Here is a 19339-nt window from a genome sequence, read left to right on the forward strand (position 1 = left end):
GGATGTCGGCGTGTTCGCACCGCAGGAACTAGGAACGATTTTAGTTCTAGGAACTCCATTTGTAGGAACTAATTTAGGTCCTACTTCAGAGTAGGGTCTAAACCAGCACTATAGGAACTACCCGTGACGTTAGAGTTCGCTGATTGACCGAACGCACGCGGAACACCAGCACCCGCCATTTTTAAAACAGCTAGAATGTAAACACACAGATTATAGCCTATATTTACTCCATAAACTAACTGTACAAACATGGAAAACAGTGATAGATGGGTCTCTAAACCTTTATGCTGAAGAGAAAATCCAACGCAACTTTGAGGGGACCAAGTCAAACATGATTATGTTTATCTGCCCAGCTAGCAACACTGGACATCAACCACACGGCATAGGCTAATAACCTTTTTTTCATATACTGTCTACTTTCTATAACCGTTCTATCTAATAAGATATTAAACAGTACTGTTAGACAGATCGCTGACGAATAAACACAGAGAATGCGAGCATTGTTTGCTCTGGCGTTCTCAGCGCCGCCAAAATAAAGGTCCGTCGCGCCGTCAAAATAAAAGTCACCGTGCTTGCGTCACTCCCTTACCCCTCCTACCAGTTCCTATGGCCACTTGGCCAGTGCGAACGCAAACAGCAAAACCGAATTTGGGGGAGAGTAGTTCTTAGAACTGTTCAGAAGTGGACAGTTCCTAGAACTAAGTTCCTGTAACTACTTGGTCGGAAAGCGGCTATTGTTTGCTGTTTGCAATCTGCAGTGCGCTTTCAGAAACCCTCCACCTTCCCCTGCTCGACCAAGGGAAAAAAAGCTTCTGGGGGGTGTTTGGCTCGAGGTCATGGTGCAAAGGACCCTAGGTTGAAATTACTCCGAACCATCCCTTTAAATGATATCTGACAGTAAACTTTTCTCCCCACAGATATAGTTTTGTATATACAGTAGGGTCCAAAAGTCTGAGACTACATAGAATTTAATTTAAACAAGAAAAAAAATTGGAAGATTCTCAGTAAAGAAAATATATGGCATAAAAAATAAGAAATATTTCAGATTCTACAGATTTCTAGATCACTAATTAATTCAGCAATTTTGTGACTTTGAGCATGTAAACTTTGTACAAAAGGTCAGATTTTCATTATTCCATTGAAGCTCATGATGCTCTTTGAAACATCTCAGATTTTCTGGATAATGATGAGTGTTGCTGCCATTAAAGCTGAAGTACCAAATATGAAGACATTCTGCAATCATGTACAGTCATTTAACCTTTTCACACATTGTTGTACTAAAATATGCTATATTATATACTATATGCCCACTATATGGACAAAAGCATTTGGACACACCTCTTAATTATTGTATTCAGGTGTTTCAAGCAGACCCATTGCCACAGGTGTATAAAATCATGCATCTAGCAATGCTGTCTGCATTTACAAACATTTGTGAAAAAATGGGTCATTCTGAGGTCAGTGAATTCAAGCGTTGTACTGTAATAGGATGCCACCTTTGCAATAAGTCAATTTGTGAAATGTCATCCCTGCTAGATATTCTACGGTCAACCCTAAGTATTAGTACTGGAAAGTGGAAGAGTTTAGGAATAGCAGCAACTCAGCCACGAAGCGGAAGACCATGTAAAGTCAGATAGCGGGGTCACCAAGTGCTGAGGCACATGGTGCGTTAAAGTCACCAATGCTCTGCTGATTCCATAGCTGAAGAGTTCCACTGGCATTAATATCATTTCACTGGCAAGTATTCAAAAAGAGATACCATTCAACCAGAGATACCAAATGTCTTTTCTATTTCTCAGTCTCTGGCTATGGCCTTAGGCCTAGTGCTACTTCAAATGAGCAATAGTGGACCGTAAATATATTTACTGACCTCACTGGGTACCATATTAATGGTATGGGGGCTGTTTTTCAGACTTGGCCCTTTTCTTTTAGTGAAGGGAAATCTTAATGCATCAGCATATCAAGACATTTTGGAAAAATCTATGCTTCCAACTTTGTGGGCACATTTTAGGGAAGGCCTTTTCTATTCCAGCCTGACTGTGCACAAAGCAAGGTTCATTAAGACATGGTTGGATGTGTTTGGTGTGGAAGAACTTGACTGGCCCTCACAGAGCCCTGACCTCATCCCCATCCCCATGAACTGGAACGGATATTGCGAGCCAGACCTTCCCGTCCAACATCAATGCTTGACCTCACAAAATGCTAGATGAATGGGAAACTCCAAAATCTTGTGGAAATCCTTTCCAGAAGAGAGTGGAAGTTGTTACAGCTGCAAAGGGGGGACCAATGTGATGTCATTACAGTCCCCGTTGGTGTAATGGTCATGTGTCCCAATGCTTTTGTCCAGATAGTGTTTATTTGTAATTTTTTGTGTGTCTTTTAAACTAGAAAGCTGCTAAAGAGAAGCATTTTCACTAATGGTCTCAGACTCTTGGACCCACTATACAGTCATGTGAAAAAGAAAGTACACCCTTTTGAATTCTATGGTTTTACGTGTCAGGACTCCTGATAAAACCATAAATTCAAAAGGGTGTACTTTCTTTTTCACATGACTGTATATATGTTCCCATATGTTCTCTTTCAATCTTTATTAGAGCTATGCTAATGGCTTTAAAGTGAACATCACTCCTTGAGTCCAGTCCTTGAACAATGATGGAACCACACAGTCTTCATAAATAAAACAAAAAGTCCTGCCTATTTCTGAATTGAAGGGCTGTATCATATTATTCCATTTTAATGTATCTGAACTTTTTTGTTCCAACTGTACCACCTGTAAAGAAAATAAATTGCTAATCGAAAACCCATGATTAGAGCCGCAATTACAGCTTGAAGACTTTTCATAGGGGTTTGACTGTTCAGCTGGTGGTGAGCTACTGGAATCATGAGTGAGGAACGTAGTCTGAAGTCCTTGTTAGCCTCTACAGCTCTGGCTGTTTTCAGTTTAATCACTGAAATAAGGAAATAAGATGAACAGCATATAATTGGAACATAAAAGTACAAAATTATATGTTAATACAAGTGAAGATGTTATTCTCACTCTTTTTATTATTTTTTTCCTTCAGTGTAGTATTGGTGTTTTTTTTAAACAGTTGTTTCCAAAAAAAAATCACTGACTTTGAAATGTTCTAAAGAAAAAGATTAAAATATTATATTTATATTCATTAAGTAAAATATTAAGATGACAGCATATCTGAGATAAACACAAAGATAAATCAAGTTAGAACTTTTGCATTGTTTTATGTAAAAATGGCAACCTTTGCAATGCCACTGAAAATCAAAGTGACACATTTCAGTGAGAAACAACTTGGAATAACTAACTGCTTATTATTATTATAATTGGGTATGTGACAGTGTTCAGAATAAACTAATCATCAAGCTCATGTGAAGTGGCAGTCACATTTTTTTTTCTTTTTACAAAGAAATTTACTGCGAATTCTGATATTAAAACAATTTTCTCGGTCCAATTAATTCCCAGTGGATAGGCTACTACATTCTAGACTCACCCTTAATTTTTTGCCCTATCAAATCAAGTGGTTGTGAACGCTAAATACTTAATGTTAATCTTTTTTGTGTTTGTGAGGCTGTTGGTTTTTATGAATGTGACATGGCCGAATGGACGAAATCAGATTTTCTTGCTTGGCTCATTGTTGCCGAGGTGAAATCATGTTAACCATGAAAAAAACCTTCCTTTCACACAGATAGGCTATAGGCTAATGGTTTCTCTGTAGTGCAACTTGGTGCAAACAGGAAAAAGAGGCTTTCACCGCGTCCTAACCAGACGCGATGCATTCCAGCGACAAATATTTTTTTCTGTCCACACTAGACTGCGAGATGCGTCAAAATCAATCAAACCCCACGGCCAATCAGGACAGCGTGTGGGCGGAGTCTCGTGGCAAGTTCACACAGAGTAGGCTAGCTTAATTTTGACGGCAATCGCAAGAAAATTAATAAGTAGGCGCTACATAATCAAATTCACAAATATTACACCATTTAAACATTATTAAAAATACATATGCTACTGAGTCACTAAAACAATCTTTGTCAAAGAACACACTTGTTTGTTCACAGTTTGAACGTTTTTGTTTCCACTTGTGAGCACTAAATGATATTCAAAGTCACATTACACGCTTTTAACATTAAATAAGCACATAAGCAGTAGCCTACATGAGATTAACATTGCCACACTTTGTGTTTGTTGTTCCAGCGCGACTTCGCAGAAAAATAGAAACCGTTTCTAAAATAGAACTCGCGGCTGGTTAGGACAAAAACTCAGATTAACATGGAAAAGATAACTTTTATTGCGCGTCACGTCTCGTTAGGAGTAGGACAGGGTGTTAACATTGTAATTGTACCCTTGAACCTGGTGCCACTCAATCAAAGTGTGAATATGTTGCTGTAATGAGCGTCATGCAGCTGCCACGGCTCCCATTATTCATACCTTTTTTTTTCTGTTTGCAGCTTCAGCACAGCTAGGTTTATTAGGTAAAATGAAAATCCCATCAATTCAGGTTTTGTACAATGCAAATCAGCATGCATCTGGCCCTCTCTGGATCATGTATAGAGAGGTAATTAAGCACACAACCCTTTTGTCTTCGAAATGCGCTTGGAGTTTTTCATCACAGGTGGGGAGAGCTGCTGTCAGGAGAGGTTGTTTCAAGAGTTGCTCAAGACTGAATGTGTGTGTACATGTGTAAATGCATTGCGTATTTTCCCCACAGATATTTTCCTCAAAAGTTTCCCTGTGCATCCAAAAGAGCTCAAGGACAAATTGTTGATTATAAATGAAGAGGAAGGGGGTCTCTCAGACGAGCATATTGCCTCTCTCAGGAGGTAAGAGATACATGGAGACAAAGCAGCCTGCCAAACTCCACACCTGACACAATAGTTCATTTCTTAAATGTGTATTGATTAATTGTTGGTCTATGAACACATGCAGACTGATGTCTTTGGTTGTGGTGTTGTTTTGCTTCTTTTTCAGCATCTTATTAAGAGTGCCATGTTTTTAAGATGCTGTATCACATTAAGTCAAGTTTGTACAGGAGGTTTATGAATTCCATTTTGATCCAGACTAGGTTATGCTGGTCTCTTTAATTGAAAATGATAATTTGACACGCAAGACTTTATGGAACTTCTTCAATATGTCTGATAGCAAAACACTGAGGACTGGAGTAATAATGCTGAAAATTCAGTGTCACACCTGTCATTTCAGATCCTTCAGAAATCATTCTAATATGCTGAACTGGTGCTTTCTTTTTATTATCAATGCTGAGAGTTTTGCCCCATTTTTTTAGTTGAATTATAACGAACCATTTATTTGAAATAGATTTTTTTTGTAAAATGATTAATGTCTTTACTGCCAACTTTTGAACAGTAGTGTTAGTGTAGCAGCCTGAAATGCTAAATTATACCATTTACATCAATTGTAAACACATTTTATACTGATTTGATAGTTTGTATGCACTTTTATGACCAGAATAGTTAAAAAAAAATCTGTTTATGAAATATACTGTATATTTTTAAGACCGTTAAAGGTATAGTTCACCCAAAAAAGGAAATTCTGTCATCATTTACTAACTGTCAAATTGTTCCAAACCTGTTTGAATTTCTTTCTTTTGCTGAGCACAAAAGATATTTTGAAGACTGTCAGTAACCAAACTGTTGATGGGGCCCATTGACTTCCATAGTATTTACTATGGAATCAACAGGCCCCATCAACTGTTTGGTTACTGACATTCTTTAAAATATCTTCTTTTCTGTTCAGCAGAAGAAAGAAATTCATACAGGTTTGGAACAACTTGACGGTGAGTCAATGATGACAGAATTTTAATTTTTGGGTGAACTATACCTTTAAGAGTAAGAACCCTAAAAGAAATGGTGATAAAAATATACACATCCTACTATACATGCATGCATATTTAACGTCAAATGTTAATGCTTGAAAAAGATTCTTGTCCATGTTATTAGTTAATGACCCTTTTATAAAATATAAATGAAAATATAGCGGTTGAGATCAGCAGACCACAGTTAAATGTAAAAGAACAGAGTGAGGTCTGTGTTTTGTAAGATACTCCAGTGGTAGATGTAATGAAGACCACAGAGACCACGAGAAGTCACGGGCAGTTCATGTTGAGGAAGACACCGTAGCGTTTCTTTAATGCTAATATAAAAGAACATATGCCAGGCTCTCTTAACAGAACAGCCTGCTTATAAAACTTTTATCTGATGTATTTGAGGAAAAGGAAACTATTGAGTTGCCCTGAGGGAAGCTGGAGAAATGCTTTCTCCTCTGCATTTGACTGCAAGAAACATCCTTAAATGACTGCTGGAGGCCAACCTGCATGCGGGAGGCATAATCTAATGTACCTACTGAGATTTATATTTATTTAGCCAAATACGATGGAAATCTTAAGTGCGGCCACATGGGCTTCTGAATACAATCTTATTCGAGATGGTCCCAGCAGAAACTGCAATATTAATGGTAGGTGGCTTTAGTTTGCTTGTTTCTCCATCGGAACATCCTTGGGCTCATGAAATAGTCAGTGTGGTATGGATTTGAAACGCACTAAAACGACCTGAACACAGGTCCATTTTGGAGGTGAGCTGGGTTCAAACAGGATGCAAGCCAGGAACAGCCAAACATCAACTACCTGAGCACTTTATACAAGCTGACTGCAACTTGGCTTTTAATCAACCTCTGTTCCTCGGGCCACTGCAAATCAGAGTAGCATGCGCCCTTTTCAGACGACTAGATGGAGAGATGCAAAGAGAAAAGGAGGCAATCTTGGTGGAGAAAATATACTCGCTAGGCAGTCAACCTGTAAAAAAGGAACAAGGGTTGTGTGACATCCTTTTAGAATCGTGCACGCTTAAAATGGTCATCTATGAAGTATTTATGACGCAGAGAGGTTGGACCGATGTAAAACTAAATTAGGGCAGACGTTTCAGTGCTTTGCCATGTTTTCATTTGTTGCGTTCTTCATCAGATACGTGCCCACCGCAGATGACATTGAGATGTATAAATTGCATAAAGGAGACTTGACTGAACTGCATGTGGTGGACCAGTACATGATGGAGGTAAAGACATCACGTTCTGGTTAATCGCTGAAATAATGGATGTAATATACAATATGTATGTATGTGTGTGTGTATATTTCAAATCAACATAAATTGAAGAAGTGTATACTATTATATACTACCATCTTTGTAAATATATGGGTCCCTATTTTAACAATCTAAGCGCATGGTCTAAAGCGCACGGCGCAAGCACACTTAGGTCGTGTCCAAATCCACTTTTGCTAGCTTAACGACGGGAAAAATGGTCGACTGCCCAGCGCATGGTCTAAAAGTGAGTCTAATCTCCCATTCCCTTTAAAAGCCAGTTGTGCTCATGCCATGGCAGATTTGCTATTTACACGCCAACAATGCGCTTGAATACACATAGTTTTCAGGCCAGCACGCCTATGGGCGCACAAATGAGCGCAATTGCATTTGCTATTTAAACAACGGGGCGCAGGATGTGAAAATGATAATTGCGTCGGGCTGAAACTTGCAAAAAACACTTGCATCGCGCCTCCGGATGTATGATAGGGCCCATGATATGTAAGTACTTTATAAATACTAAGAATTTTCAATTGCATCATGTCTGATATGTTCTTAATAGGCTTCATGAGATTCATCCAGACATTGTTGTTGACATTAATGAGCAATACTCTGCATTTTCTAAAAGTGTCCAATTATATGTAGATTCTTATGTATTAGTTCCAAATCTCTCATGTATTTTAGTCCGCATTATACATTACCTACAGATTCTGGGCCATGTGCACAAGGCCATGTTTTCATGTGTCTAAGTGCATCGAATTCTTCTGATCCTCATTATGTGAAAAATCCATGAGAGGATTTAATTTGACAGCTGTTGGTTTAAATTCTTAACCTTCATTTTCACACTGCAAATGAACCACACATCTTGAAAAAGGGATTTTTTAAAGAGAAACAGCAGTTGCTGTCTTCTGTTTCAGATTAATCTTTAGTAATTTTAACAACCATGGACATGCCATTTGTGATGCATCAATCACAGTGCTAGTCCGTTCCAAAGGTTTGAGGCTGGAATTTATAGCGGTGATTTTTAGTGTTTTCACGATTTTCGGCAAACATCGTTCCTGCCTAATGATATCTTACTCGAACACCTTCCAGCAGTGGTGGTCACTTTGCATCAGATATGTGAGATACATAATACATAAAACATGTAAAATATAAATGTCTTTACCTTGAAATATATATATGTGTGTATAACCTGAGTGCAATCCATGATGCGTTGTATTTCAGCTGATATCTGGGAACTTGTTGAATGTGTATGACTGAATCTCAGGCAACATGTCAAAAACATGTCATATTTGAATCAAAAGTATGTTCTGTTTAATAAAAACCAGGATCATTTTTTTTTTTTTTTTTTTTGCATTGTGGCATTATTTTCATGAAAATTGAGCTAATTTCCTGCCAAATTCCCAAGAGCATATAATGCACAACAATCTTTCTCATTACCATAACGTGAGAAAGTATATATGTTTTTAAAATAGATTTTAAAATAATAATAACTAATTTACTGATTTTAATAAAAATAGAACTGATACAGTATTTTTGCATGCAATACTGAATTACAATAATGAGAATCACCATTAAAAATAATGTGAATGAAAAAATAAACAGTAATAGACAATTTCACTTAATTATCATGAAAATAATGCATCAAAGTGCAAAAAAAAAAAGGATCTCTACATATACTAATAATATATTTTAATATTTAGTTTATTAATCAATAAATGCTATAAAAATGTCTTATGCAATGTTACTTCATGATTCCTATGCATGCATTAACCAATCTTAACATGTAGAATCCTAGTAAAGTGTTTAAAGGAGTCCTAAAATATACTATTCGGTTTTTGTTCGCTTTTGGTGTGAAATATGACCTGGGTTTTTTCATTTTCAATTTGTGAGATTCACCCGTATGAACCAAGCAGAGCATGTGTGAAGGTGTCGCTGCATATCTTTGTGACATTGTCCAGGCTGTCTTCTGATACATCACCTCTTCCTCAGATGTGTAACATCCCGGACCTGAGCGCCCGCCTGGACCTGCTGCTCACGCTGCGAGAGCTGCCCATCTGTATGGAAGACCTCACGCCGGTCAGACTCGCATTACAAACACCTCATATGCACCTGTCAGTCATGTTTGTGTCAGCCTGTCTCAGCTTCTCTTGCCTTTTGCCTCTCTTTTTCTCTGAACTCTACTGAATTACTTACCGATAGGGCTCATTCAGAATGCGCTGCCAATATAGAATGCATTTTCTTTTTCAGATGATACAAGAAAAGAGAGGCACTTTTGGATGCATTCACTATTACCTTTAAGATATGATAAACAGCATGTGGTGTGTGCATATATTAATTTGCATGTTTGTGGTTGTGCCGGCATTTGTTTTGCAGTTAGCACTGTACTGCACTGATGATTATGAGTGACAGATGAAGAAAATGAAAAGTTTGTTTGTGGAAAAACAATCTCATGTGAACTCGATTCTCACAGTTCGTCTGGAGGACATCAGTATTAAAGCTTCGCAATAGTGGCTCCTGAGGCAAACAGCTGAACGAAGGGGAATATTAAAACAAAAGCAAAGAGAAAGAATAAAAAGCTCATTTACTAATGCAAAAGATAATCTTGGCAGACAGCAGGTGCTTGGAAAAAAATAAATGAAATGGACTTTAGGTGAAAAAAAGAATCATGCATTAATACACAGGGGTTCTGTTCCCAATGAATCAGCACTTAGAGTGGGCTGAAGGAGTTTCTAATGGCATATTTCCTTCAAGTCATTTATTAGTTAGAGAGAGGTAGTGCCGGGGAGAAGGAGATGTAGCCCAAAGAGCACTCTGAAGGCTTTTTCTACCTGTGAGTAAAAAAAAAGAAAAAAGTTGAAATCCCTCTTGTACTTTCAATGCATCTCAAAAGTTCGTTTTTATTTGAGTCCCTTATACCCACCTGGCTCCTCTATTCTGCACCAATACATTTCACTCTCACGTTAAGTGCTCCGAAATCCCTCTAATGAACAAATGTAGTGTTTTAAAGGTATGCGAGATGTGACATTCATCTTCAGAAGCTTTTTCTGTGTGAACAGATGATTATGTACTGGACAGGGGCTGGAAGTTTAAGCCCAATAACTTTGGAGAGGTCAGGATCATGGACGTGTCGGGGATTTTTCCAGAGGTTATGGGTGTTATATGGCATCGAAATAGGCTTGACTCAGCATTTGGGTGTCAGTAAGGGCTTACGTTTTTTTCGCCTCAGGGAATTGACAGCTATTTTAGCTGATGTTGCTGTTCTGTCTACCTTGCTCTGCTCGGTGGTGTCACTGACTTTCGTCAAAGATGCCGGAAGCAGTAGACATTTGAATCGGTCACACTTTGACGAATATGTGTCGATACTGAGAATTTGAAATGTGAAAAATTAACAGTTTTATTTGTATTGACAAATGACAAAAAAAATTTGCTCATTGTTAGTTAATTTGTCAACATTAACTAATGGGACCTTATTGTGAAGTGTTACCCATATTTCAAGGTTCAAGGTTCAATTCTCTAACCTCAGTTAATGCCTTAAAGGTATAGCGGAGGATCTTTCCGAATTTTAGATAAGAACCGCCCTCTCCACTTTTTGAAAAAATGCACATGCGCAACACTCTACTTGCTCCCGAGAGGGAACGCCTATTAAACGTGTGCGAGGTTCTCCTCGTGCACGCTCTGTTTACAAGTTGCTGTCGGCATCACTCATACAAGATTACTTTCCAAAAGAAGATTTGCACTTTTTCACCAAATAGCATGCCAAACTTTACCTGTCGAGTAGAAACTTCGCGACTGAGGCATCAGTGGGAAGCCCAACCTGTGTTTTCAGCGCACGCCATCGTGTGAAACAATCTCCCAAAAACACTCTGATCTTGTTTCTCTCTTCTGAGGCCTTTCTCTTCTTCTCATACAGTTCGTACAAACTTTTTCTCTTGCGACCCTCAGACATTTTCAAAGGACCCGGTGAAACGGCGAGCTTCAATGAATTGCTTAAACCGTAACTCTAGCTCACCACCACACATAAACACCTGAAAGTGCGCATGCGCAGAAAGCGAAAACTAAGGGACGAGCACGTACGACGGCCTTACGTAAACATATCACCAGAATGATTGACACTTAGGTGGACCAATAGTTTACACTACCCACCCGGAAAAAGAAAATCCTCCGCTATACCTTTAAGTGTCATGAACGAACAATGAACAAACTTCTTTTTACAGCATTTATTAATCTAAGTTCATTTTAATCTATAAATATACTATTATTCATTGTTAATGTGTGGTTATCCTTAACAAGTTAATGTTAATGTATTTATAATTTAGAAATTGAAATGTTAAAAATGTAGAAATTTACATTCTAATGTCATGCTGACACTTTTAGGTCTGATAATGCTGATAATGCTTTTCCTAATCTTCCACTATTTGCTGTTTTTTTGGTAACCTTTATTAGATTCAAGTTAACAAGCATTAAATTGCAAAGTATTTCTAAAACATTTTCGAAATGCTGCATAATTTACAACAGAAATCTAAAATTCCTAAATAGCTATTTGGTTGGCGCTTAACATTATTTATGGTCTTGTCAGCTTAAAAGGTGAGTTATTATATATATATATATTATTTTTTTTTTTGAATTGCACCGATTTATTTTGCTTTCATGAGCGCAAGGAACATAAGATTAAATAAATGGATAATTCACCCAAATTTGAAAATTCTTTCATCTTTTACTCACTCTCATATCGTTTCAAACCGATATGACTTTCTTCTGTGGAACATAAATTTTTTGTCTATACAGTGGAAGTCAATCGGGTCCAATGTTGTCAGTGTTTGTTTTGACCCCAACTTTCTTCAAAATATCTTCTTTTGTGTTGTGAAAGTCATACAGGTTTCGAACGACATGAGTCATCATGTTTGGGTGATCTATCCCTTTAAGATCCATGCTATATTTGTGTCTGAAAATGTTATAGTGTAACTTTGGACCTTACGAAAAGGTCTTCCATTGTTAAGAGTTCCCAAAACATAACCTGCTATTAAATCCGTGGGATTGTCTGACATGGTTGACTTTTTAAACCTGTAACATTAAGGCGGATTTAGCCACCATCTGACAGGCTGGGTGCTAGGGTGGAAAATTGGTCTGGCTTAGAGTGGGGAATACTGAAGAGCTCTCTAGATGTGCTGTGCTTTGTCTAAAAGCTGTCTGAGGAATGCTAACTCCTTGTGGCATTGTGAGCTTTTAGTAAACAGAGAGCGTGCAGTGCTCAAAGAGCTCATGAGGTTAGAGAAACACAGGAGTTTGAGAGAACTAGAGTAAAAAAGTGCAAGAAGATCACTCATTTTGAGTGTTTGAAAGAAGCTTAGCTGGAGTTTCCACCCACTGGGACTTGATTAGCATTTGGTTAAATTAGTGTTTAAGGGTGTGAATCACCAGGTAGAAATGAAGGAGAGGGCTCGAAGGTAATGGATTGAGGCTGAGGTTACGATGGAAACAGATGAGCATATGGTCTAATGGTTTGTCTTGTATATCGTGGACGTCAAATCAAGTTGTGTCTGGACTTTTTCCTTCAGATACTGTCTCTGCTGTTTCCCTTTGCTCAGGGGTTCAGTACACCAGCTTGTTAGACAGGTTGAAAAATAACAAACTAATACTACAAACAGCGATGGAAATTAAAGCTAGCAGCTCACAATGCGTTCGCAAACTCCTTTCAGTCAAACCTGTTTATCTTGGCTAAATCGCAAGGGCTTTGCCCCAAGAGAACCATAAACTTCTTACTTCTGGTATTAATAGGAATGTTAATGTTAAGCCTAAATTAATATGGTATATCTAATTTGGTGAAGTTAATTGGAAGTAATCCAGTGTGGTTCTGGGAATATTACTGATTCAGTCTGTATCCTGATCCACTGTGAGTTTAGTTTTCACAAATGCAATTTATTTCGAAGTGCATTGGTGTGAATATGGACATTTATGCATTTTGGTATCTGTACATCCAGGGCTTGACATTAACACCCGCCTACCAGCCAAATGCAGGTGTATTTCAGCAGTGGCATGTAGCGCAGTCACTCCTACTAACCACTTTGGCGGCTTGAATTTTATATATAATATAGACATTTTTCAGTTGTAGTCTTTTAAAGGGCACCTGAAATAATAAACTAAGTGCAGTGTAGTGTTGTCAAAAATATAGATTTTTTGATACATATCAATACTGAAATATCTGAAACGCTTCCAATACTCATTTTCCGCAGAATAGACACACGACACCAGCTGAGCTTTCTCTCTCTCTCATCTCTCCGACTGCGAGTTACACACAAACCCGCCTCTCCTCACTCACTCGTTTCTTTTGCTCCGGATGAATATTGTTGGTGTTACAAGGCTTGGATTTCAGCATGGAATTGCTTGTTTTGATCATACTCATTCCTACAAATTTTGAGCTCACACCCAAAATGCGTGCATATAAAACTGCCTCTCAGTACTAAATAGAGTTCTTTTTCGCTGCTTATTGCACTGAAACATATGGAAGCTTGTTTCCGCCACAGAATAAAACATTTTAAAAGACAATTGCGACTTTTTATCTCACAATTGCGAGTTTACATCTCGCAATTCTGACTTTATTTCTAAGAATTGCAAGATATAAAGTCGCAATTGCGTGTTATAAAGTCAGAATTCTGACTTTTTTTCTCGCAATTGCGACTTTATATCACGCAATTCTGATTTTATATCTCCCAATTGCGACTTTATTTCTCAGAATTGCGATTTTATTTCTCAGAATTGCGACTTTATATCTCCAAATTGCGACTTTATTTCTCACAATTCTGACTTCATATCTCGCAATTCTGAGAAAAAAAGTCACAATTCTGACTTTGATATATCGCAATTGTGAGAAAAAAAGTCAGAATTGTGAGATAAAAAGTCTCAATTATTATTATTTATTTATTTATTATTCAGTGGCGGAAACAAGCTTCCATAGAAACAGTCAAAGACACACAAAATAATGTCAAAATGCCGGTCTTAACGAGTATTCAAGCAAACATAGTCAGTTAAGTGAACGTTAAACAGCTGAGAAAGTAAATGCATGTGTAACACTATAATGAATCTGTGCGTCAGATCTAAAAGTGACAGCAGCCTAATATTCCTGCTGCCAAATTATGAGATAATATTAAAAAAATCTATATTGCAGTTTTTCGCCTTGGTATCGATGTACAATTTGGAAAACCACTAGCCACAGTGGCTGTTGAGCAAAAAAGTTAGTGTCAAGCCCTGTGTACATCACTGTGAAAACCTGTGACCATTTTCCAGCATGAAATGTCATTTGCAGGCCATTTTTATTGTATCAAATATTTTTTTTAACAGATTGTTTATTTATTTTATATTCTGACCTGTGAATCACTTAGAGCATTATTGATTGATCATTCATTCATTCATTCATTCATGCTTTCTTTTCTTCTCTAAAATGTTTTATATTATTATTATTCATTATTTTATCATTATTGTTATTATTATTTTCGCCTTTTTTATGGCATTAACCAGCATTTATTTACTGCTTTTAGAAAGGAAGCATTACTTACAACAGTAGCCTAAAACAATGATGAAATAGCTGTTATTTCTCCTGAGATGATGTTAGCTGAATGTTGTTACATAGGCCGAACAAGCCATTGTATTTTGATAAACAATTACAAACAATAATTTTTTTTTTTTTTTTTTTACAGGAACTTGCATTAAGGAAATGAACAGGGTCAATTTTGATTTCATGTTGACTTTAAATAGATTATCCTCTGGCACCATTTTCTGTAATATTAACCTTAGTCATACACCATTCTGTTCCAGAGTTTTGATTTAGCACATAAACTTGTCAAGGACTCTTTGTAATAGCCCTGATTTAAGTGTCTTGTTGACGAATGATAGTCGTTGATTGTACCTTATACTTGTTACTTCAGTAAGAACCCCTTAACCTAACGGCTATCAATCCTCAGGTTTAACTTTCTTTCCTGCTTCAAATAATATATTACAGCACTTCCTGTGTAGGCTCAGATATACACTTGACAAGAACGGTTTGTGTCAACAAGACCGCTGAGAAATCCGGCTGTGCTTAAGTGTCTGTGGCTGTTAAGTGAGAGGCAGGGAAAAGTTTGCAGTTGGATTAGTTGGAGATGACATGTTCTGGCCTCTCTGTCTTGCAGCTGATTATCCAGAAGATCCGCATGTGCCAGCAGCTGTGGGCTTGTGAGCCATTTGTCAGTGTGCTGGAGTACCTTCTGGCTGTGGGCAATTACCTCAACCAGAACGCGGGCAAGGACAGGGCCAAGGGATTTCGCCTCTCATCCTTAACTAAGGTAGGACCCGCACCGCCAGCAAATGACCTTTGGGCGATGGCGAGGAGAGCCAGGGCAAATAAAACATCTTATTGGCATACTGGTTTTATTTCTCTCTCTTTTTCTTTCTTTCTTTTTTTTTTGACCAGTTTTCATCTCTCTTCCAATTGTTCTGTCTGTTCAGCCTTGGTAACAGCATTAAGTGTAACTAATAATATGAGTTAGGGTTTTCCTGTTTTCAGCAAGTAGCAGTGTCTGTTTTTGGTCACACTGTGTTGTGCGCACAGCTTTGCACACAAATAAACCGAAAAAATGTCCTGAAATACACACTCCTCACATACCATTCAAAACCGGTGGTGTTTTTTTAAAAAGAATGAACACTTTTATTTAGCAAAGCTGCATTCAATTGATCAAAAGTGACATTAAAGACGAATGTTACGAAATTTTTCTATTTCAAATAAATGCTGTTATTTTGAACTTTCTATTCAGTCAAAGAATCCTTAAAAAATGCATTGTGGTGTCCACAACATTGATAATAATAATAAATGTTTCTTGAGCAGCAAATCAGCATATTAAAACGATTTCTGAAGGATCATGTGACACTGAAGACTGGAGTAATGATGCTGAAAATTCAGCTTTGATCACAGGAATAATTTTTTTTTTTTTTAATATATTGTTATAAAATAATGTTTTTTTGTTGTTGTAGTTCCAAAAGCTTCAAAAGCACAAATCATTGCTTAACAACCGCATTGATTATGGTCAGTCTGTCTTAAAACATTCATGTTAAAAATCAGTTTTAAGTTCTACCAGAAAGACTCAAAAACAAGCTGTTTAAGTAATACAAAATTAATGAGTGAAGTAATTACTGTTAATTATGGATTCCTAATTTATGTACCTGAACAAGTCATCCCGATAGAACTAACGCAAAGCTAGTATTTCCAGAACCCTGTTGTCGCACTCTGTTTTGATGCATTGCATGTCAAATGTATTGCGACGTGTATCATATTGTGACATAATTCCCAATAGTTTGTCATGTTTTTATGACTCCATACACTACACAAATCAGACATGCAGTACCTGAGTTTCTCTTTGTTGTTCATTTCTACAACCTCTTGCCGCAGCGGCCCAATTCATTAGCCACGCGGCATGGGTTTTTTTCCGAGTTCGCTGAGTCATTAGCGACACATGGTGGTAATTTGTATCGATTTTTTCGGCCAGGATGCTGAAAACCCAGTTCCTCAGTGGCAAGATTTAAGGGCACTTCCACAATAAGCTGAATGACTTCCTCCTTTGCTAATGAGGTATCTGAGTGCACTGTCTCTGTGCTTCCTCCATAGAAACACGACATAGAAGGACGAGAACAGCATTCTTACTCTATTATGGCGTATAACTTTACAGGGCAGTTACAATTTTCAAAAATATCATTTAATATATCATATTTTTGTTACCAGTGTATGAAATTTGAAGATATCACAACATTTAAGACCAATATGTATTTTAAACGTATATTTGACAGGCTTAAATGTAAATTTGATTCTTATATAAATGTAGAATTTTACAGTCAGATATTTTTGTATAATCACTGCTAAATTGTATAAATACAGTGCTATGCATAAGTTTATACACCCATGCTAAAGTTGACTAAAAAGAGGAATAAAAAATCATCTTTTGGAAATTGAACTTAATGCCTTAATTAAAAAAATTAGGAAAAATCCAACCTTTAAGGACACCAATTTTCTTTGTGAATGAATAATGTATCGTAAATAAATAAATGTTCTTCCTTAAAATACAGGGTGCATAAGTCTGGACACCCCTATCAGATTTTTATTTTTAAAGGCCAGTTACTTCATGGATCCAGGATACTATGCATCCTGATAAAGTTCCCTTGGCCTTTGGAATTAAAATAGCCCCACATCATCACATAGCCTTCACCATACTTAGAGACTGGCATGGTTTTATTTCAGTTAGCCTAATAGCTGGTTTGATTTGCATTCAGAGATGATCTTATGGAAAGTACTCCATGCCAATCTCTAGGTATGGTGAAGGCTATGTGATGATGTGGGGCTATTTTAATTCCAGAGGCCAAGGGAACTTTATCTGGATGCATAGTATCCTGGATCCATGAATTAACTGGCCTTTAAAAATAAAAATCTGCCTGCCTCTATGGGAATTTAACATAGGGGTGTCCAGACTTATGCACCCTGTATTTTAAGGAAGAACATTTATTTATTTACGATACATTATTCATTCACAAAGAAAATTGGTGTCCTTAAAGGTTGGATTTTTCCTAATTTTTTAAATTAAGGCATTAAGTTTAATTTCCAAAAGATGATTTTTTATTCCTCTTTTTAGTCAACTTTAGCATGGGTGTCTAAACTTATGCATAGCACTGTAACTGTTAATTTATGTTTCTTTTAAATCCCATTTCTCCTTTTCCCATCACATAAAATAACTTGAAATCAACACTACCATTCAAAGGTTTGGGGTTTGATAGATTTTTAATGTTTTTGAAAGTATTTTATGCTCACCAATGCTGCATTAATCTGACCAAAAATGCAGCAAAAACAGAAATATTGTAAAAAATTATTACAATATAAAATAAATGTTTTCTATTTTCATATATTTTATATTGTAATTTATTCCTGTGATGCAAAATTAAATTTTTAGCATCATTACTCCAGTCTTCAGTGTCACATGATCCTTCAGAAATCATTCCAATATGATGATTTGCTGCTCAAGAAACATTCATGATTATTATCGATGTTGAAAACTATTGTGCTGCTTCATATTTTTGTGGAAACCATGATCATTTTTCCTTCCTTCCTTGATATTCATCAATATCAGTGCATCCTTGCTGAATAAAAGTCAAGAATCTCACTGACACAAAACTTTTGGATTTTTTGAAACTGCAAAATATGAGTGATCCTTTGTGAACTAAGCCTAAACTTTGAACAAACAGTGTATTTGATGTCTCCAGGTCATCTTTTAGTTTTGTAGAATGGTCTGGGGATTGAAATGGTAAACAACACAGACTAGAAACAGAGTATAGCCCAATTTTCCACCCATCTGAAGATTAGCATTTAGCCCCCTGTGAGTTTTAAATTAGCGGCTGTTGAAATTGTTGCAGTGGTTTCATGTCTACATGCATTACCATAAAGAATGGGTCTAGAGAGCTTGATATATTGCCACTCTTGTTCTCTACAGGCCTCTTCATATGAAGATCAGTTGAAACAATCACTCATGAACATGCTTGCTGGTTTTTGTGGCATGCACACTCGCTTTACATATTCTTTCTTTAAGAGGATGCAATTTAGATAGGATTGTTTTGTTTAGCACTATTTGATTCATTTTCAGTGCTTAAAGGGATAGTTCACCCAAAATGTTTTATTCTGTCATCATTTACTCACCTTCAAGTTGTTCCAAAGCTGGACGAGATCTTCTGCTGAACACTAAAGAAGATATTTTGAAGAATATGGGTAACCAAACAGTTGATGGGCTCCATTGACTTCCATAGTGTTTTCCCCCCATACTGTGGAAGTTAATGGCAGTTTGGTTACCCATATTCTTCAAAATATCTTCTTTTGTGAAAAGAAAGAAAGAAATTCATACAGTTTTGGAACAAGGGTGAGTAAATGATGACAGATTTTTTGTTATTTTGGGGTGAATTGTCCCTTTAAATTATTCACATTACCATTTGATAAGTGTTAAACCTTTGTGAATTAGCACCTATATTTATTCTGCATGATGACTCGTGACATGCATTCCTTATCATTATCACCCTTTAGCCTGCTGTACAAATTCCCAATCTTTAAAAACACTCGTGCGAGGCTGCGGTGCTCCAACAGCATTTGCATTGTGTCTGTATGGTTAATCAGAGAGCAGAACATTCAGATGTCAAGGAGATCCTTTTGGAAAAATGTTAACCGTTTTTCACATGTGCACAA

The 19339-nt window shown here is 37.0% G+C and overlaps 1 protein-coding gene across 1 annotated transcript in view; it reads left to right on the plus strand.

Moving 5' to 3' along the window:
• Window positions 1–19339, plus strand: part of LOC308703057 (uncharacterized protein) — a 40813-nt gene that overhangs the window by 13967 nt on the left and 7507 nt on the right. Inside the window, exons 8-11 of the mRNA XM_081386325.1 lie at window positions 4719–4830; window positions 6984–7074; window positions 9091–9177; window positions 15264–15416. Coding sequence (XP_081242451.1) covers window positions 4719–4830; window positions 6984–7074; window positions 9091–9177; window positions 15264–15416 — 443 coding nt within the window. The remainder of the gene's footprint in view (window positions 1–4718; window positions 4831–6983; window positions 7075–9090; window positions 9178–15263; window positions 15417–19339) is intronic.

The sequence above is a fragment of the Scardinius erythrophthalmus genome, assembly GCF_964197995.2.
Source record: "Scardinius erythrophthalmus genome assembly, chromosome: 15".
Taxonomy (NCBI): Eukaryota; Metazoa; Chordata; class Actinopteri; order Cypriniformes; family Leuciscidae; genus Scardinius; species Scardinius erythrophthalmus.